Source organism: Carassius carassius, chromosome 7 (genome assembly GCF_963082965.1).
Source record: "Carassius carassius chromosome 7, fCarCar2.1, whole genome shotgun sequence".
NCBI classification, from domain to species: domain Eukaryota; kingdom Metazoa; phylum Chordata; class Actinopteri; order Cypriniformes; family Cyprinidae; genus Carassius; species Carassius carassius.
The window spans coordinates 25,002,701-25,025,577 of NC_081761.1; the positions used below are offsets into that span (position 1 = coordinate 25,002,701).

General features: G+C 35.5%; 1 protein-coding gene across 9 annotated transcripts in view; it reads left to right on the forward strand.

Moving 5' to 3' along the window:
- Positions 1–22,877, forward strand: part of LOC132143772 (serine/threonine-protein kinase DCLK2-like) — a 54,534-nt gene that overhangs the window by 20,321 nt on the left and 11,336 nt on the right. For 2 of the 9 annotated variants that reach the window (XR_009434278.1, XM_059554285.1), the window contains exons 3-17: positions 5,173–5,302; positions 8,511–8,618; positions 8,777–8,833; positions 11,937–12,031; positions 13,341–13,388; positions 15,106–15,190; positions 15,634–15,739; positions 16,039–16,096; positions 16,852–16,971; positions 17,775–17,921; positions 18,184–18,317; positions 18,450–18,527; positions 18,702–18,798; positions 20,782–20,868; positions 21,158–21,271. Coding sequence is in view for 7 of the 9 variants with exons in the window: in XM_059554285.1 (XP_059410268.1) it covers positions 5,173–5,302; positions 8,511–8,618; positions 8,777–8,833; positions 11,937–12,031; positions 13,341–13,388; positions 15,106–15,190; positions 15,634–15,739; positions 16,039–16,096; positions 16,852–16,971; positions 17,775–17,921; positions 18,184–18,317; positions 18,450–18,527; positions 18,702–18,798; positions 20,782–20,868; positions 21,158–21,271 (1,464 nt within the window). In the remaining 2 variants the exon portion in view is untranslated. The remainder of the gene's footprint in view (positions 1–5,172; positions 5,303–8,510; positions 8,619–8,776; positions 8,834–11,936; positions 12,032–13,340; positions 13,389–15,105; positions 15,191–15,633; positions 15,740–16,038; positions 16,097–16,851; positions 16,972–17,774; positions 17,922–18,183; positions 18,318–18,449; positions 18,528–18,701; positions 18,799–20,781; positions 20,869–21,157; positions 21,272–22,877) is intronic. The other 7 variants (XR_009434279.1, XM_059554286.1, XM_059554287.1 and 4 more) reach the window with 6 other exon arrangements.

The window sequence follows — 22,877 nt, forward strand, 5'->3', positions numbered from 1 at the left end:
AGGACGCCAGCGCACGGAAGCGTTCTTTGTTTACATTAGTTCATAGGAAAATGCAGCCCTGAAGAGTTTTGTAAATAATAGCCTATAAAAGCCTGACATGCCAATAAAGCACTGATCATGCTATGTGACAGGAATTTTTACTGGAAGTGCACTTTAGAGGATGAATTTAACAATAACTATATAAATATCCTAACCCTATAATAATTAATAGTAGAATTATAAATTAATAATTCGCTAGTTTCATTTGTAAATGAAAACACTCATTTATCACAGAACATTAATTAGGTAAGCAATACACGAATTGAAAGGGGAAAATAAGTATAACAAATATAAAAATATAGCCCTAATTAATATAATATTATTATCAATTATATACGGTTAGCCTATATGAATGAATGAATGAATGAATAAATGAATGATGCATTTATATAGTGCTTTATTGTGTATTGTTGTCCACTCAAAGTGCTCTACAATCATGTGAAGGGTCTCTCCTCAACCACCAGCAGTGTGCAGCATCCACTTGGATATATTATATATACCATATTTTCCGGACTATAAGTCGCACTTTTTTTTCGTTATAATAGTTTGGCTATTCCTGCGACTTATAGTCAGGTGCGACTTATTTATCAAAATTAATTTGACATGAACCAAGACGAAACATTACCGTCTACAGCCGCGAGAGGGCGCTCTATGCTGCTCTGTGCTCCTGTAGCCTACTACTGAAAACAGAGCGCCTTCTCGCGGCTGTAGACGGTAATGTTTTCTCTTGGTTCTTGGTTGTAAATAAATGTGATTTATATAGTCCAGTGCGACTTATGTTTTTTTCCTCGTCATGACGTATTTTTGGACTGATGCGACTTATACTTAGGTGTGACTTATAGTTCGAAAAATACGGTAATGATAAAAATAATAATAGCCTTATATGAACATATATTACATAAAAAGACACGATCAACGGACTGTGGGATGGATAAAAAATACTTTATCAATCTCTGATAATCTCAGGTTGCTCTGGTCATCCTGGTTTGTTTATTCTTTGAACTCGTGGCCACGACATTATCACGTTCCCAAGAATTTATATCTCGTGGCCATGACAAAACTAAACCAAAAATTTTTATCTTACAATGAATATAATTTATTCATTTATGCCAGTAGTTATGGAAATGAAAAACGAATTCGCGATCGATATGAAACCTGAGTCGTAGACCTCTTTAATGATGTGTGATAATGTGATGATGAAGTTATAGTTTATGAAGTGAATTGCATTATTTTACATTAAAACTAGCAGTAACTCTGAACTAATGTGAGTGAAGAACGCTTCCGTGTGCTGGCGTCCTCCCACAAGTTAAGCGATTTTAAACAAACTTGCAGTTAACCAAATGAAACAATACACATTTTAATGCTATAAAAGTGTGCACATCAGAAATTAACAGCAGATGTTCATGTTAACAACTTCTTTAACTTGAGCAAACGCTACTAATACACATACATTTGTTAATAAATTAAATTAAATGAAAACATGAATGTTTTAATGCTATTTAATAAAAATAAATGATCCACTCGAAAGTCTCTGCTCATTAGGGCTGCACGATGTGTCGTTTAAGCATCGATATCGCGATGAACGAATCCACGATAGTCACATCGCAGGATGTGCGATGTAGGCTGTCGTAGTTGATCCGTTATTCATTAACAGTACGGGCCAGCTGCTCCCCGGCCCTTGACAAATGTGATTCGTGGATTAATTGCACAGCTTAACCATCATAGAGTGAAAGTTTATCATTGACAGGACTGAAAAATACATGCAAGTTTAAAACAGTGCCACAAAGAGAGACGTGCAGAAAAGTGAAGCGCAAAGAAAAAATGGTATCGCAAGCTCAAACTAGACTGACATGCAAAATAAAAGCAGCGTTGCAAATAAATTAATAGATATGACCATGGAAAATATGTATTGCGAAATCATTGCTTTCGCGCTGTTTCATTTATGTTTTGCAATTCTTAATTTTTGTTTGCAAAAAGCTAATTTATTTTCCTCAATACTTTAATTTTCGTTTGCAAAACTTTATTTTCTTTTGCAAAACGTAATTTTTTTTGCGTATATATATAGCGTTAAATTGACTCCATACTCCAGCTGATGATCGTGACATGGAGAGCTCTCTGACCCTCCCATAGACAGCAAGGATCCTTACACAATCAAGGCTCAGAAATGTAGCAAGGAGATCCTTAAAATAATCCGTGTTACATCAGTGGTTCAACCATAATTTTAAGAAGCTATGAGAATACTTTTTGTGAGCAAAGAAAACTAAAATAACAACTTAATTCAACATTTTGTCTGCTTCGCATCACCCTGTCATTATTTTGGAGAGTATCACATACAAAACAACATATGTATGCGGATATGTTGTTTATGTTTAGATCAAAGTGCAAACAACATATCCACATGCATATGTTGTGTACGTCGTTTACATATGTGATACTTTCCAAAATGGTGCCAGGGTGATGTGAAGGAGACAAATTGTTGTAAAAAGACATCATTTTTATTTTCTTTGCACACAGAACAAAAAGTATTCTCATAGCTTTGTAAAATTACGGTTGAACCACTGTCACATGAATTATTTTACCAATGTCTTTACTACATTTCTGGACCTTGTTCATGTAAGGATCATTTATGTCTATGGTAGGGTCAGAGAGCTCTCCAATTTTATAAATAATATCTTAATTTGGATTCCGAAGATGGTTTGGAACAACATGATGGTAAGTAATTAATGACGTAATTGTCATTTTTGGATGAACTATTCCTTTAAATAAACTTTATTATTGGTTTTCAGCAAAATTAAAACTTTATTTTTGGTTTCAGTAAAAAATTTATTTCCGTGCATCAGCATCTAAAAGATCATGTTTGGCCTTCCCAGGTATTTTTCTTCATTCAGTTGAAATACAACTTAAATCCATCCTTTTTGACATGTTTTCCATTTTCTTGCTGTATTCAAGGTGATTTGACTCAGTTTTAAAATTCAAATGTGTTTTATGCAATTGGTAGGCTGACATGGAATCTGCGCCCACATCAATTTGCTGAAAGTACAATATCTCATAGATAAAATTCTACAACCATGGTTTTAGCTATGAATGAGAGTGTAGTACCTTCAGTTACGTTTAGATGTTATTAGGGGCCAAGCACCGAAAGTGCATAGGCACCTATTGTATCCGTTAGGATTCTTATTTTTATTCTGCTTCTTCTTCCGCCGCAAGTCTATGGCAGCCCATAGAATCACTTGCGGGAAAGTTGTGCAATTTGGCACACTCATAGAGGACAATATCAACATTAACCACAGCACGTTTAACTCTCTAGCGCCACCCCTTGTCCAAAGATTAAATGTTTCTATAATAATAACTTTTGAACCGTAAGCCACAATTATTTTTCCTCTGAATCCTTGGCTCATGCCAAGTCGAATGAACACCAAAATTCAAAAAGTTATGGAATTCAAGTTGATTCATCCAACCGTTCTCGAATGACACGTGAACACATTTGATGAAAAGCACGCAAGAATGCATGCGAGGCTATATCTCGGCAACGGTTTGGCATATTGAGACCAAACTTGGTGTGTGTTATAATAACCATGACCTGAGACTACCTGCAGTGTTTCGATGCAGCACCACCTAGTGGTCAGGAGATATGAAAAAAATCATATTTTTACTTATAACTTCTGAATGGTATGGCCAAAAATCACAAAACTGGTCTCTTTAGATTCAGTTAGTCATGTTGAGAATTTTTCCGTGTCAGCCATTTTAGGCATCGGCCATTTTGAATTATGTTTTAAAATGCTGTATTTTTTGAACGCAGCATTGTATCGTTACGAAAATAATTACAAAAATCTTCGGCTCCATGCCCTGAAGGTACTCAAAAAGTTTGGTGGCAAAAGTTATAATGAAATATCACAAAAATGCTAATACCTTTTGAATAAATTAGTGAAAATGGTCTCCCTAAATCCTGTGGGTCATGCCGAGAACATCGATTCCAATTATGCCATTTTGATAAATGTTGAAAACCTTTCGAACTCCTCCTAGACTGTTAGTCCGGTTTTCACCAAATTTGACATGGATCATCTTCAGACCATGCTGGCAAAAAGTTATGGATTTCGTGTCGATATACGAAACGGTTCTCATTTATCGCATCAACAAATTTGCTGGAAGGGTGCGAAAATGCATTTGAGGCTGTATCTCTGCAAAGCTTTGACATATTTGCACCAAACTTTGTATCTATCATCGACTCCTCACACTGACTCCTCACAAATTTGGTAACATCGCCACCTATTGGTCAAGAGTAATAAACCATTAATTAACCATGAATAATTACACTTTTAAAAATGCTTATAACTTTTTAATGCATTAGCCTATTGCAATGAAACTGGTCTCAAAATATTCCCTGGTTTATTCTGACAACATAGATACCAAATATGCCAGATTAAGCTAAACTACCATTTTGATTTATGTGAAATCCTACTTTTTCGAACTCCTCATCAACCGTAGGTCCGATTTTCACCAAATTTGAATCAAATGATATTAAGACTGTGCAGACAACATGCTATGGATTTTGTGTTGATAGACAAAACAGTTTTTGCATACCACAGCGACGAATTTGAGGCACAATGCCAAAATGACACTTGAGGCTGTATCTCTGCAATGCTTTGGCATATTGACACCAAACTTTGTGTGTGTCATTGACAAGTCACACAGAGTACACCAAATTGATTTGATGACAGCGCCACCTATTGGTCAAACTTGATAAGCCAAGTAATCTTGCTACTAGAGATTGTATTTATGTTTTTTTAGCCATTTCAATTACGATCATAATAAAATTGCTTTACTTGCTCATTGTTCACTTCGTGTGATGCTCCATGCGATGCCTAGCTACTCAACTTTCCACTGGAGTGCTTGGCCCCTTAATTGCTGCTTGCAGCTATATTTATGTTTATATCCATTTGTGAAAATAAAAAGGCAAACAGTCTGAGTACAGCTATTGTTATTTCAAACTCCTGGTCTAGATTGTCTGCAGTGCAGTATTGTGGACTACTATGCGCTTTATCCTTTCATCAGTCACATGGTTATTTCCATTCATTTCTCAAACAGTGTTTCTCTCTTTTTTTACTTCCCCCACCCCTTCCTCTCTCTGTCCAGATAACATGTTTGCAAGATTTTTTCGGGGACGATGACGTGTTCATCGCATGCGGGCCTGAAAAGTACCGTTACGCGCAGGACGATTTTGTGTTGGATCACAGTGGTAAGGCTTCCACAGCCTTTATAACCGGTAGGCTCAGCTAAACACTAACTTCATTTCAACCCAATGTCTCTCATACTAAACTCTTATAATGTATATTTATCCCTTCACTACACATCTAGGAACACGTCATTCATGGATACAGATACGTGGCTGTTAATGCATTTGAAACAAATGATACAATTTTTATGTTTATTTGTCCATTGTCTGTAATTGTATTGGATATATTAATTAGTGTATCAGTGTATCAGCCAATCATCTGCTTTGGCTAATAAAAGTAATTGTCTTCATAATAAAAATAAGCATTTATCTAATTGTACAAACCCGTTTCCAAAAAATTTGGGACACTGTACAAATTGTGAGTAAAAAAGGAATGGAATAATTTTTTAACTTTTTTGAGATGTGTTTTGATGCCATAAAATTTAAAATCAACTTATTTTTCCCTTAAAATGATACATTTCCTCAGTTTAAACATTTGATATGTTCAGTATAGTCTGTTTTTATTCACAATTTGTACAGTGTCCCAACTGTACTTGGAATCGGGTTGGAATCGGGTTTGTATTTGTTTGCATTATGATTAACATACACTACTAAATGTTTCGGGTCAGTTTTTTTTTTAATGAAATTAATACTTTTGTTCAGCAAGGATGCATTAATTTGATCAAAAGTGAAAGTACAGACATTTACAATGTTACAAACCATTTTTTTTTTACTTTCTATGCATCAAAGAATTCTGAAAATATATCTGTTACAGTTTCCATAAAAAAAATGGCAGCAAAATGTTTTTAGCATTGTTATTAAAAGTAAATGCTAGTTAAAATTATCATCAGCTTTAATATGAACTTACCAATATCTTTTTATCTGCACAAAAAACACCACACAGTTGTCGCCTTCAGAAAAATAAGTGATAGTTTTTTAATAGTATCTTTTCCATGATGGACTCATTCATTCACATTCATTCATTAGGCTGCAAAAATGTATTCTTTTTCCAGAATGAACACAACCGTCAGAGGAAGTGACCTTGTTATGAGCAGTTCCTCACCATTGTTCATTGTGTAGACTGTGTTTGTGTACTAGTGAAAATGATAATGCAGGTGTAGAAGTGAAGACGATCTGCAGCTGTGGATTTCAAACAAAATCCAAAATGCCTATAATTTTCATCCTGTTTTGCTGAAATGCCTCCAGTTTTAGTAGAATTTACCACGCACACACACACACACACACACACACACACACACACACACACACACACACACACTTGAAATCTTGATTCATAGCTGTGTGAATTTAGTTCATCTGCTTGCCATTTTGTCCTAGTTCTTCTTCGTTGCCCCACTTAGTTTAAGTAGGACTTTTCCAAAAATATGAAACGGTAAGTTTGTGTCTGACAGTATTTACTGCTCAACCTTTTCTTTCTGCAGCAGAAGTGGAGTGTCCTTAAAATGCAAGCCCACCACAATTCTAAATCTTCTGGAACTAAAGAACTCATTACACGTTCTCTCCTTTAGATTCTGCTGTTAAATGCTTAAATTAAGCTCCAAGAAACAGATTAGCTGGGCAGTAATGGCATTTTAATAATGTCATTCAGCTTGTTCTGTCTTCATCACTCCACGATCTGGTACTCATCAGCTAATTTATCACTGCTCGGCGTCATTAGCGAGTGCTGTGTAATCGACAGGACAGATCGGGCCCAGTAGCTGCTGTATGAGTCATTCATTACTAAAGTTCTGCACCCACTGCTCTCATTAGAAAAATGGTCTGCTTTCATAGGCCTTGAGTAGACAATTTGATTACGCCTCTGTGGATTGCTTCACACTCTTGGCACATGTGAATTTGGAACAAGTATGTCAGCAGATACCACTCATTTAGCAACAGGCATCTGTATTAGCCCTAATACAAGCATGCTTTGGTATGTGTATCCATGTATGTTCCTGTCTGTCCTGTCTGTGTGTCCGTTTTCAGAGTCAATAATGGTGACACATGCTTAAATTACTAAATTTATACATTTACATTCAAAAGTTTGGGGTCAGTAGTATTTTTGAAAGAAATTAATACTGTTATTTTAGCAAGGACACCTTAAATCGATCAAAAGTGACAGTAAAGACATTTACTGACCTGATTTTATTTCCTGAAGATTTATCATAATATTAGTCAAGGTTTTTTGCACTAGTTACTTCATCATTTCCACGTTCTCTTTGACCCGTAGAATTAAACATAATGTTTTCTTCAGTGTTGCCAGATTGTTAACGTCCAAGTGTCATACCAGAAGCTCAAAATTATCATATTTGAAAGAAAATGATTGTACACGAGTCATTCTTGCAGAATACACCTATTTGTTACAGCTGTTTATCCTTTTCAGCACGCATTTTCTATATTGTATCGCTAAACTAACTCAGCTTTGAGAGGGCTCATGAGAGAGAGTCATTCTCCACAATTGGCCGAGAAGACATAACGTGAGATGAGAGGGAAGACATGTAACACCACGTTCACGTTCTCTTCACAATCATGATGGTGGACATAGGATGAACAGCTAGATCAATGAGTATAGAAAATGATTTACAATGACCATTATTTAAAGTGCCACAAAATTCTGAAATTATTGTAAATTATGGGAAGTTTTTCATCGGACATCGTACAGAGGTCAAAATTATTATACAAGTACGATAATTATCATGCAAATACAATGATTATCTTGTGTCTGGCAACACTGCCATACTTAATGTTACTAAAAAAATTATAAATAAAAATGAATACATGTATTGATGTTTTAAAAAATGTGAAGCAGCACAACTGTTTTCAGCATTAATGATAATAAATGTTTCTTGAGCAGTAAATCAGCATATTAGAATGATTTCTCAAGGATCATGTGACACTGAAGGCTGAAGTTATGATGCTGAACATTTAGCTTTGATATCACAGGAATAAGTTACATTTTAAAATATTTTACATTTTGAAAACCATAACATTTTCACAATATTAGTTTACTGTATTTTTGACCAAATTAATGCAGCTTTGGTGAGTGTAAAAGATTTATTTCAAAGACATTTTGAAAAATCCCAGAACCTTTGAAATGTAAAGTATAATAAGTCAACCAAAGAGATGAATTATTTGGAATGGGTGGAGACAGTAAGTTCCTATTTTTTCTTGTATCTTTGGGAATGTTTGCAAATGAGGCATCAGGAGACATTATAGACAAGCATATACATTCTTTGCTCATTTATTTTGTCTCTGTGTCCAGAATGTCAGGTCCTCAAGTCCTCCTATTCTTCTCGTTCTGCTCCCCCTGTGAGATACTCTGGTAGTAAAAGTCCAGGATCCACACGCCGCAGCAAATCCCCTGGATCTGGTGAGGATACACTGCACCACCACTAGCACAATCCTGTTACCAAATGAACAATTGTTTAAAAATGTAACATTCACAGTCAATCACTGTGATTCACATGTTTCTTCCTGTAATTTTTTTCTGTTCTGTTCCTTGTTAAATTGCTTTCCTCCCTACTCTAGTGAGAAGAACAGCAGGACAATTCTCAGCAAATAGCCAATCTCCAGTCAAATCACCAAGTAAGCATTTCTCAAGGTTTATTAAACCAAAAATGGTCATAATTTAGTTTTATAAGACCATTTTCATTTTCTCTTTGACCCTTAGAATTAAAGCTAAAGTATAGCTATCGTACCTTTAAGACTTCTAAAGGTAAATCACTTTAGTTATGATTGGCTAACCTCTTCACATGTGAACTGAGTAAAGGTGTGGTCACATTTAACCCTTGTTCAGCAAATCCCTTGCAATCTGAATTTTTTTTGCGCGATGGTGAATGTTTTACCAATGCAGATTTCACATATGTTTCGGGTTGGTCACATGGTTTCAACACATTGACAGCTGTTGTTTGCTTTGAAAGTCTACTGATAATAGTCAATAGATCTTTTTTGTCAGCAAAATTTCTCTAATGTGACCACATCTTAACAGCGCCTCTGCCAAGCTAAATACCAAATAGGTGTTGATAAGTAAAAAGTGGGCTGTCATGTGTTCATTTTCTTTTCAACCACATTTTCTTTACCATAACCAAGACTAACCTATGAGCTGACAACTAGAGAATCTGACAGCCCTATGAAATCCTTGAAGAATTTCCACATATGATTTTGAATTACCTTAAGGACATTCATCTATGGAATGAGCTCTACATGACCTCTAACCCTTAGGTGCAGCATTCAATCACGATAACAGCTCTCCTTCATGGCCTTCCAAATCCATCAGCTAGTCTAGAGAGCTATTTAAAACTCCCTCGCTGGCCACTGCCCCGAACCCTGGCATGCACATAGTCTAATCTATCAGACATACCAAATTGGATGTGTACACTAAATGCAGGCATCATCATCTGCTTTCTGCTTAGAAGGGATAATGCAGTACACACACACCCTAAATTCCTGTGCCCGTGAACTATTAGGGCTCTCTTGCATGCCTGGAGAGAAATCTGCTCATGCCCCCATCGACAAACTTAGCTGGAAATGTCAAGAGCGGCTTTTCTACAAATCCCTGCTCCCTGCGGATTCTGACGCACTTAGGATGCACTGTATCTGGGTGACATGATATATTAAACTGTGTTTTAATTGTTTTTATAACATTATTTTAACGTGGCCTTTACAATGATCTTGTCAATTATGATTTAGCCTTGTGGATTTGGCTGCAGGTGAGTGGTGCACATGAAGCCTTGCTGTGTTTGCATGTTAAGAGACTTATTACTACCACTTATTAGTGGTAGTTCTGGTCATATGTTTTTTTTTTCTTCACACAATTTTAAGTTCATTTTTTCCTGTCATTGAGCCAGCACTTCATTTTCTCTATATACGAAAGGAATGTAAGTATGTCTGACAAATGTACTGTACATGTGAACTGTGTACACTAACACAGTGGTTGTCAAACTTTGTGACTAGGCTGGTAAGTTTCCTCTGGTATATCAGCTGTGAAGACTATGGGAGTCCATATATTAAAATTAGCAACTAAAATAAGTCTAATTAAAATGTAATTAACTATATTTCTGGATTCCATAAGTTTCCAAGGTTCCCATTTTTTTTAACCCGTGAATTTGAATTATTTGTTCAGTTATTTGTGATTTATTTAATAAGGATATAAAAATGCAAAACCTTTATAAAAGCTTGACTTATTTTAAGCAATTTTAAGTCATTATGATGCCCCTTAGTGGACCCCGGCTACCGTTGGTTGAGAATAAGTACATTAAAATGACGAAGACTTTTATAATTTACGTGTTATATAAGTAGAAAAAAAGATGCATTGTTCTGAATAAAAGGCATAATTCACCCAAAAATTATAATTCTGTTATCATTTATATAATTCTTAAGCTATGTGATTATTTTTTTTATTATTTTAGAACACAGAATGTTTCCACTGTTTTAGTCTGAACAGTGTAAGTTAATGGTGACCATGTGTTGTCAATTTGCAAAAGTGAAAAAAAAAAAGACTCTTTAAATGACCGTAAATGTAGTTCATATGACTCATGCACTGCAAACCAAGTCTTCTGAAGTTATATAACCCTTATGGAACAAAAATATATTGCAGTATATTGGAAAATATCATGTAATATATTAGGCATATATTCTTATATATATTTATTTTTTCCAATATATTGCAATATACTGAAAGCGGCAATCATTTGTATATTTTGCAATAAATAATATATATGTATCATCAATATATTATTCAATGTATTCAAATATATAATATATTAGAAAATAAAAATGGAAAATAATATATTACAATATATCACAATATATTTTAAGAAATATATTGGTAAATATATTTTCCTTTCGTAAGGGAATAGCTCTGTGTGAGGAAAATAAGAATTTTAGTTGTCATTCCCCTCCACTATAACTTTCAAACCTAATTTAAATTCACTTATGAGCAGTTACTTTTAAAAGTATTGCATTAAATTATTGCATTACTCAATAAAAAATTTAACTAATTGCATTACTTAGTTAATTTTCATGGAATGTAATACTTTATGTTCCTTTTCCATGTCTTTTTTTTGTCATCTGGGCTAGGCTTGCTTTTTATATATATAACAACAACAACAACAACAAAAAAACTAAAATTATATGTTTTTCTGCCAACTGTAAATGACCTTTCACGCCAAAAGTGAAATTAATAAGCCTCAGCCTGGAAGAAATACCTCTGCCTCTACACCTCACTCCCAATTTCTCTCAGCATGGGGACATTAATGGTGTCAGTGAATAAATGGTGGATTAAAAAAAGTAATCTGATTACATAACTTGCATTACTTGTAATCTGTACCCCCAACACTGCTTATGACTGTAATCACACATTCAAATGAATGGGAACAATATGATTTTAGATAACTGTCACATAGGCTCGCCATTTGGAAACAAGCTTTTTGTTTGTCTTTTTGTTGTCTGTGGAAAAAAGTAAGTCATACAGGTTGGTTGAAAATGAATTAGTGAAATTTGATGATGTAAATTCAAATTTTGATCAGCTGATATTATGCAGGCAATATCATCTTACAGATAACACTGTTACTAATATCTAAGACATGTGCATGTGCTGCATAAAATAAGCAGTGTCAGAAGTAACACTGTGTGACATTGTGTTTCCTCTGTTCTCTGTCTCCCTCCCTCTTCCTGTCACACTCCACAGTAAATGGAGTCCCGAACAGCCAAATCACTACCCCCAGATCCGCCAAATCCTCCAGTTCCTCCCCGACCAGCCCCCGCAGCATGCGCAACTTCAAGGTAAACCCGTTGGCATGGCAACAGGCTTCCACTGTGCTGCTAATCAGTTTACTGGCAAAACACGGCGAGTCTTAGAATAGATTATTTCTTCAAGTCAAAAATAAGATCAGGCTTCTGGATGCTGACTCACGGATGACAGCATCATAACGCTCTCACTCCGGATTAAAAGAGTTTAGTGAAGCTGCATCAATTATTCTCTCAGAACAAATTGAAGCTGCAGTTGTAACGCCCCTAAATTTCTTCAAGTTACAGTGATGACTCTTTATAACGTCACTTTTTCCTATACTTTGTGCTAAACAATTTAAAAAATGTTACTTGCCCCTGATTTTCCATATTAGAGTCTCCACACCATACAGCATTAGAGAGTGTTCAGTTAGCTGTCTGTATAGTGGTGGTTTAGTATCAGGATTGTTTCAACATGATCTTCTAAGGACACTGAAGTCTTCATCAGCACTTGTAACAGAATATCCACTCTGATAGGCCTAATCACTCCTATTCTTAGAAGCATTGTGAGTCTGGGCATTGAGATCTTGCTGAGATCTGACTGCAGATCTGTAATTAAACCAAAGGTCAAAGTCAATTATGATCATAGCCTCGAGAACTCCTGCTGTTAATCTGCTTAATTGACCTGTCTGGCCGACAGTAAGCTTCTTCTCGTAGGGGTGCTATCTTTAAAGCTTCTTGAAAGCACAAGGAGAATTTGAATGACAAGGAGACAATTTCATTCGATTTTAGAGAGGGATTAGTGGTAGATATTGGCATATACTCCCTTAGTCAACTTTTAGGGAAATCTCAGATTTCTTGTTCTTTACAAACAAATTAAAAGGAGAATTCTTCCACATGGCATTTTATAGGATTCAAACATTTGGAATTGAAATGGATAAATATGAATTTATTTTGCCAGTTTTAAGCATATTAATTTAATCTCTTGTACAGTTTGTTATAAATTGCCTTATTTATTTAAATTGTTTTGTTTTTCCTAAGGAACTCTAATATGGTCTCTGTTAAATTTTAGTGAAAAGTGTATTAAATTATACTAAGTCTAACAAGCTATATAAAACCAATGTCTGCAAATTAAGAAATATGCTATTTTTCAGATACTTGTGATTGTGAATGTGTATTGTGAAACAAATTATTCATAGTATTCTACCATTTACTGTACTGGAGATATGGCTGGGTGAGTGGTTTGATGGAAAGTTGCTTGTCAGGCTGGTTCGTTCGTTGCACATTGTTCCTGAGATTTCAAGCTAATTTTAGACCAAATGCGACAACGTTGTGGTTACATAAATATCTTCCCACTTGCCTTTAGTTTAGTTGCAACAAGCGGATGGGAGTCCCCCTCCGTCTCTCTGTACAGGTATTATGAAACTCTGCCTTCTGTAGAATTTGCATTCAAATGAGCTGCAGTTCCTTCTGGGTATACAAGTTTATAGTTGGGAATCTTACATAAATGATTGTATGATCGATTCAGTCATTTTAACAGCATAGTATTTGGCCGTATATTTTAACTTACAATCCATTGGAGTATTTGGATCCTTCAAAAAAGCTTGAAATACCCAACTGGTACTCGTATACTTAGAGGAATCCTGTGGCCTCTATTAAATCAGCTTTAGCCAGGATGCTGCCAGTATTTGTTTCCATTGGCTTACGTAGTCCTCAATCACATGTCACTGTCACTGTCACTTCAGTTTAATTCTTATTTGGCTGCTGAATCAAGATAACATGCAGGCTTTTTAACCATACTGATTACCAGACCATTTAAAATCTTTTAAGACTGGGTCTATTATTTTTTGTGTCAGTCACACGCAGTTTGTCTTCCAGACAGCTCTTTTTTGTCTCCTCATCAACCATTTATTTCACTAAGGATGACGCTCAGTGTCAGATGGCATTGTATTATCGATTATAAATATTATGCTTTATGTGAAGGTTTAGTATAATCGCATAGCTGCTACAGTATAACCAGTTCACATTGCTTTTGTTTTTATCAGGGCTGGGCAATATAATAAGCTTTCATGATTTGTGATGATTTGGTTATAAATATCACAATGCTTTTAGCTGTTTTTTTTTTATTTGGACATTGGCTTGTTTTGCAATCCTTGTATCACTCACCGTGTTGACTGTTAAGACATTTTAATATCTGTGAAATGTTAATCTTTTGTATATGCAGTAAAAGACACAGAAACATTTACACTCATAAAAAGTGATATATTCTGTTAGTCTTGATGTAATGAAATGAGTGAAATAAGGTAATAATGCATACTTTTCCAAAATGTATTTTACTATTTGATATTTTATCTTTTAATGCTTATAATAGCATGTGTTTACTTGCCAGGAATATGGATTTGTGTATCAGGAAGGTAGTACATGTGAATTATTTATTTTTTTATTTTTTTACCAATAATGAATATTCATATTTAAAGCACATTCAACAAAAATGCAGCTTCACCTGTTCCAGGAAAAGCTTGTTTTATGATATTTTATGAAATTCATCTAAATTACTTAATCAAACTAATACTTAAAATCACTCAGAAAATGTTCACTGTAGTTTTATTTTTAGTAAAAATACACAATTGTTTGGGGACAGTAAATTTTTTAATGTTTTTGAAAGAAGCCTTGTGTAAGTGTGTGTGTGTGTGTGTGTGCGTGTGTGCGTGTGTGTGTGTGTGTGTGTGCGCGCGTGCGTGCGTATGTATGTATATATATAAAACATATATAGTAGCAAATGTAAATGTTTAAGAATTTGTCATTTAAAAAACCTATATTGATGAACTATAAATCTAAATAATGTCTATGATGGTTAAGGCCCTGTCTTGAATACTTTTACTTACTACTAAATACACTTATGCTGGGCTACATTTGATGTTTGGTTGATTTAATGGTTCTTTTGATTAGGAAAAAAAATCACTCACTTAATAAATTTCATATCAACAGAATAAATATCATACTTTGTTGTTGTTGTTGTTGTTATATCGCCCAGCCCTATCACTGTAGTATGTAAATAAAACATATATATAGTGCTTTTAATGAGTTCTAAATGTTTAAGGTCTTTTGACTTATTTTGTCTCTGTTTGCAGATTCCTGCACATCACTCCTCTGCAACCAATGTGAATGGCTCCTCAGAGACTCCCCAACAACTCAACAACAGTGTGAGCCCTGAAGGTAAACATCCACCTGAAACGAATCACTTTCATACACTCACTCACCTTGGATCTTACTGTGTTTCAAGCCCAGAAGTCCCCAAAGGGCATTTCAGGGGTATGACAAGGTTTGGCACTGAAAGTGCTGACACATGCCACTCTGTGCCACATTTGCTCAGGCGCTCCACTACACACTCTCCCACACTTTCACACACTGTGGTGGCAGTGTATGAGCAAATGTCCCTGCTCAGCAGCACATGAGTCAGAATGACCTTCAGCAATTTTCTGCATAGTGCACTAACCAAATTTAAACTGTTGGCTGCGGATGTTGGGGCTAATTTGTTATTTGGGGATTTTACGAAACATTCCCCTTCCTCATTGTTTTCACCTTAGTTTTGATCATGTGGTATGAAAATGATATTCTTTCAGTCTGATGTGTTAAATGCATTGGTTTGTTCCCTTTAGTTAATGGAAACAGGAACCTAGCTGCTTCCACAATTATGGACAAGTACAAAATTGGCAAAGTTATAGGTGATGGGAACTTTGCTGTGGTAAAGGAGTGTGTCGAACGGTAAGAAAATGACTTGTTACAAGATGTTTTTTTCTGTCCGAAAAAGATAAAATGGCTCTTTGGGTCAGTTAAATTGTGTTGCAGTTTGTTTGTTTTCCATTCTAAGCTTGTTATTGTCATGAGCACTGATTAAAATGCATAAAGAATACTGTCTACGTCTAGATTCAGTTTTCCTGCTTGTATTTTTAGGCTAAAATGTTCAAAGGAAGATCTCTTGTGCTCTCAAATGACATCCACTTTAAATGCACTCAAAACAAACCATCATTAACCTCCATCTGTTGTTCTGTATCTTTCCATAGATCCACTGGAAAGGAGTTTGCACTGAAGATCATTGATAAAATCAAATGCAGAGGCAAAGTGAGTTGAACTTAACAAATTTTTGCAACACCAGCTAGCCAATGGAGAGCGTGAACTGAGAAAACAACAGGCATAAATATTCCTTACCATCCATGAGACATTTATCATTGTTTTTTATTGGTAATACATATATTTTATCCTTATGACAATGCGGTTATAGCTGCTTATGAGTTTTGAGCACTGGCTGTAAAGTTGGGTTATTGCAATGCAAATGATTTATGCCTCAGTGGTCTGAAATGTTTGGTCCATTTAATGTGGCTGATTAGATCTTTTATGGATTGCCATCTATCCAGCATGCTGCAGTTTTTGCAAGTCATGAGAGAAAAGGTCTACAGATGAGACCCAATTTATCCTAGAGGTGTAAATCCTTTTATTGGAATGGTAAATTGTCTTCTCAAACTGTTGCAACAAAGTTGTAATGTCATTGTATGCTGCTAAAATTTGAATTATTTTCACTAGAATTACTGGAACAGCAAGACCAGTTATTTAGAAGGGGTGTTCACATACTTTGGGCCATGCACTGTATGCATGATATGCAAACAGCATAACATATTAGAGTTTTTGGCCAATGTCTCATAATCTAATTTTAGCCTGCGCTTTAACCGAGGAAGTTAGTTTCCTGTTTGCCTGTTTTCCTGCAAGAGCAAACCTTAGGAATTCATGCAGATTTATGCCTTGGCAGCTGAAGACAAAAGACTGCTGAGAGTTGCTTTAACGGTTGGGAATTTGTTGTGACACATGCTTTGAACACACAGGAGCACCTGATCGAGAGTGAAGTGGCAGTGTTGAGGCGTGTTAAGCATCCTAATATCATCATGCTGATTGAGGAGGTGGATACGCCCACTGAGCTCTATCTAGTCATGGAACTTGTGAAGGTACTGTTTGTTAGTCACCACAGTTTATATATCTCTCAACATTGCACACTTCTCACCACACTACACTAAAGACAACATTAAAAAAAATTATGCTATTTTTACTTGATAATTAATTCTGGTCTTATTGTGCATGATTCATCAGTTTACACTGACAGCAACATTTGTTTTCATATTCTTTTATAAAATATAAAGCTTCTGAAACTTCTAAACGTTAATATTATATGTAACTCTTCGATTTTTCAATGTATAATTTCATATTTATTTTGTTTTTATTTCAGACACTACAATTCATAAATGTGTATTTTTTTACTATATATTTTCAGTATTTATCATATCATATATCATAAATCATTTGATCTTTTGTAACATTTTTACTTTTGACCTGTAGTGCATGTATAAATGAAAACAAAGCGAAATAATATCCTAAATAATATAATATAATATAATATAATATAATATAATATAATATAATATAATATAATATAATATAATATAATATAATATAATATAATATAATATAATATAATATAATATAATATAATATAATATAATATAATATAATATAATATAATATAATATAATATAAACTCAGATGTACCCTGAATTTATAGGAAAGTTAAATGCATTGTAAATGTTGTGTATTGTTGTCAGCTACATTGCACTAAATAGCTGCATTCAATATTATACTCTTGGCCCCATATAAAGGCAGAAACATGTTTGTTACCTCTAGGTTAAAGTGTGTTTTATGCAAAATACAGAGATAGAGATTTTTTGTTGTTTGTATTGACATCTGTGTGTTTCAGGGTGGAGATCTGTTTGATTCAATCACCTCCTCAACAAAATACACTGAACGAGATGCTAGTGTAATGGTATTCAACCTGGCGGCAGCCCTCAGATATCTGCACCGGATGTGTATTGTCCATCGAGACATCAAACCTGAGAATCTGCTGGTATGCACATATACACAGACAACCGTCAAAAGAGACATTAAATATGCAATATACAGGTATATACACCTCCACACCTTGCACAGTGACAATAAATCCGAAAAATACAACACATACACAGCAGTACAGAAATACAAAACTTTGTATTTCAACAAACTAAACAACTTTGCACTTGGTACATATAAAAAGGACTTACGGTATGTCAAGGAAAGAATGTAAATTGATTAAAAGAATCCTTTTGCCTTTCATTATATGTGTGTTGTAGGTGTGTGAGTATCCTAATGGTACAAAGTCCTTAAAGTTGGGTGATTTTGGCTTGGCCACAGTGGTTGAAGGGCCACTGTACACTGTTTGTGGAACCCCCACTTATGTTGCCCCAGAAATCATAGCAGAGTCAGGGTAAGAATCGCTGATTATCATTGTTTTTTGAAGGGATATTGCTATGGAGGCATGAGTAGCTGTTTAATAGCCTTTAAAATGCTGGGGGCTGAATGTTATTAACTGTGTCTTCCTGTTTGGGCATCACCTCAGATACGGGCTAAAAGTGGACATCTGGGCAGCTGGAGTAATTACCTACATCCTCCTATGTGGCTTCCCACCGTTCCGCAGGTACCACTATAATACCTGCTCAGTCTTTCATGTTAATAAACAACCGTGTTTAAAATCGAATGTTTAGTCTCATGTTGTTCATATTGCTGATGTTTTGTATATATTGTACTCAGCAGTTGTTGTAGATTAAATGTATGTTTTAATTGTCTTTGTGCTTGCCATTTGTTTTTGTAGTGAGAATAACCTCCAGGAGGACCTATTTGATCAGATCCTGATGGGGCGTTTAGATTTCCCATCACCCTTTTGGGACAATATCACAGATTCTGCTAAAGTGAGTACAGACAAACATATCATGACAATATTTCAAGGAGTAAAACACTAAAAGGAACTTAAGTTTTTCTTAAAATGTCGAATTTGCAAGAAATGATCTCACCCACTGGCCATTCAAGACATAGATGAGTTTGTTTCTTTATCGGGACAGATTTGGAGTAATTTAGCATGACATCACTTCCTCACCAATGGATCCTCTGCTGTAAATGGGTGCCGTCAGAATGAGTTGATAAAAACATCAGAATGATCGACAAATAATCCACCCAACTCCACAGTGAGGCAAAAAGATGAATGTTTGTAATAAATCCATAATTGTTTTTATACTCAATGCATAGCTTTCAGCTAAAATGCAAGTCCTCTATTCATGATATTGCTTTCTCCAGAGCTGTTTCTTACAAACATTTTTTTTCATTTCGCAAGACATTCATTGATGGACTGGACTGCGTATTACTTGTGGATTATTATAATGTTTTTATCAGCTGTTTGAACTCTCATTCTGACGGCACCCATTCACTGCCGAGCAGCAGCAACTGATGTAATGCTAAAATTCTCCAAATATGTTCGGATGAAGAATCAAACTCATATATATCTTGAATGACCTGAGGCTTAAGTAAATTTGTTCATTTTTGGCCAGAGCTATTCCTTTAGCATGCTTCAAAACACACTGTCTCACCTTCACTTATTTATCTCGACATCCTTCATTCTTTATGCTGTTCTCAATTCTGACTGCACCCTACTCGGTTTCATCCTACTCGCATCATTATATCATCTCAGTCACATCCTCCTCCTCTCACATTCGCCCCATCCAGCTTTAGAACTGTTTTGCGTGCTGGGTTTCTAACATCTTTCTCTGCAAATTGATGACAGAATTTTTGCTGTGCATGCAAATGTGGACAAGCACAGGACCTTTTTTAGATCATCTTAATGGTCTTTTTACTGGAAATCAGGCCAGTATCTCCTTTGTCTGGTCTTAAATAAGCCCCATGTGTCATAATTTCTATCAAAATTCTAATTCAGATTTTGAAAAGGAAAGATTGAGACTAAATGTCTCACTTAAGGCCCTTTCACACCGGATGCGAAACGAAAAAGCGAATAGTTCGCGTGCGAATAGTTCGCGTCAAAACCATTCACATCAGCCGCGTCGCGAATTTGCGATGTCTGTGACGTTCAGAGAGCTTCAACATTCCAAAACTTTCGCGCCGACAGTTGAGAAAATGGACACTTCAACATCATCATCCAGTGAAGACGAGCTTTTCATCTTCTTTAAAAGACAGAAAAGAAGGTTTTGGGTGCACCCAGTCCTAAAGAACAGAGAGTCTGAAGGGGAGTATGCCAATCTTGTACAGGAGCTAAAACTTTATCATGGCCGGTTCCGCACTTACTTTCGGATGTCTGTGGGACAATTCGAGGAGCTCCTTCAGATAGTGGCACCGCATCTGACGAGACAAACCACAAACTTCAGGGAACCAATTGATCCGGAGCAGCGTCTGGCAGTCTGCTTAAGGTGAGCTGTCCTCTTAAAAACATCAGCCCATAGAACACACACACAAGTAATCAGAAGATCTGTCATTTTTGCTGTGACGTCACCTTTGTTTCCTTGTATGTGATTGGCTGAAGCCTTTTTGTCGCCTCAAAAGTAAAAGAAAATCGACATCGAAGCGAAAAAAATAAAAGTCGTTTTTTCGCCTCAGCACATTCGCGTTCGGTGTGAAAGCACTCATTACACAAACAGCTGATCAAAAAATAAAACCATCGCGTGAATTATTCGCGCGTCAAAATCGCGTCCAGTGTGAAAGAACCTTTAGACTAATGTCTTACAAGCTAAATTACAAACTAAAGGCCCTTTTCTGAAACTTACCATAATTCCTTAGCTTTAAGCACAAATACCTTTGGTACCTTTTCTGTTTTAATGCTAAAAATGTAGAAAACTGTCTTGAAGATATGATCTTTTACTGAAAATATGATCATGGTGTGTCGTGTACAGGAGTTGATTGGTCACATGCTGCAGGTGAATGTGGAGGCCAGATACACAGCGGAGGATGTGCTGTCTCACCCCTGGGTCACGGTAAATGTGTGTGAAAAGGTTGAGTGCTTCGTGTATGTGTGACTTAGGTAATGCATGTGCTACATTACAGTATCAGATTTCAATTTATAAAATATAATACACCTAATGTATTTATGGACATTATTGCATGTAAAGTAGCCAGATTGGCCACAAGGGATTCACCCACACATTCACTCATAAAACATTTTGATTATTTTTCAAACTGAAACCCACAATTTAGTCTGAATTCTCTGGAGAACAGTAATATTGCTCACCATTAGATTGGCCTATCCTAATCCACTTCAATAACCAACAGGAGGATGCTGCAATGGAAAACAATATGAAGATGGAGGTGGCAGGTAAACTCAAAAAGCACTTTAACTCTGTGCAGAAGCAGAGCAACACTTCCCCTGGAGTCTCTGTTATTGTGGTGAGCACACACACTCACACAAGAGAAACAGTCTGCACATCATAACTGCAGCTGCTGTCGTCTGTTAATATTCTACGCTTAAAAAATAACCAATGTCATCCTCTCGGCCCCTAATGTTTAGTCATTTGGATTACAAATAATTCCGAAGCATAGCCGTCACTGAATTTATAGCCACTGTGGACACCAGCATCAAATCAATCAGTTTGTCTCCCTCTGAGCTCATGACTTACATAACTGCTAAATCTCAGGAAATATTAGAGATTATTGCATTGTAAGCAAGCGCAGGACAAAATATGCCAGAGCTATGAATTTGGACATGAGAAAGCAGCCCATTCACTTTCTCCATATCTCCATAATGTATAAAGCTTTCAGACATACCATGAGTAGTGTGAATCAGCTTTTGAAAATCTCTTTAAATATTTGTGTTTAATAGCTAAATTGATGTATAAAAACGACATTACCTATAATCCATAAGAGAGCGAACCAAATACATATGTTTTTGTATATATTTGAGTATGCTGGTTTTTATGCTCACATTCAATGACTATAAGTCATTAGATTTTGTCTATTGTATTTTTTTTCCAAATAATTTGATATGTTTTTAATGTAACATCTTTTAAGGCTGCATTTACTTGATTAAAAATACAGCAATAACAGTAATATAATTACAGAGAAATTTTCACTATTTAAAATAAATCGATGGATGTATTTTAAAATGCAAAACTGAATTTTCAGTAGCAATTACTACAATGTCACATGATCCTTCAAAAATCATTCTAATATGCTGATTTGGATACATATATTAGAAAAGATATGTTAAATACAGGACCAAGCAAATTGGGGGAAAAAGTGTGGTCAGTATAGCTCTCCATAGTGCTTGAAAATCGCTGAAGGACTTATCATAATCCCTTTATTGCTTGGCAGAATGTTCTTTATGAGCTCAGAGGCAGACATGAGTGAAGCATTTTCAGCCATTTCCACCTTCATGTCTTATTAAATTCCCATCCCAGTTCACTGCACCATAACCCCTCACTGCCAGACTTGTGTCTCAGTTCTATTCACTGTCATTAAGGTGTTTGTCTCTGCTAATGTGGTGTTTTCAGTGTTGTCACTGGTCTTCATCTTGTCTGCATTGCCATGGTCAAGAATACTAACTGTCATTCATTGTTTGGACTTGACCCCATTATGCAGAAAGGAAATTTCATTTTAAACTCTTGCAGAGGTGGAAAGTAACGAATTACATTTACTCGCGTTACTGTAATTGAGTAGCTTTTTTGTGTACCAATACTTTTTAAAGTAATTTTTTAAATTTGTAATTTTACTTTTACTTAAGTATATTTTGATTGAAGTATTGTACTTCGCTAAATTTTAAAACACATTAATTACTGAGTAAAAAAAAATAAAAATAAAAAAAATAAATCGCTCACTGGAAACAACGGCAGTAAATAATGGGCAGGAGGCAGGGGCGGCTGGCCAATAGAGGGCGCTAGGGCCCTTTCACATTTGTTTGAAATCACTCAAAATTGTTGCAGGTAATAGTTGTATTTAATCAGCTAATTAATGACTAAGTATTTTGTTTGAGTTAAATTTCAAATGCAAATAGAAA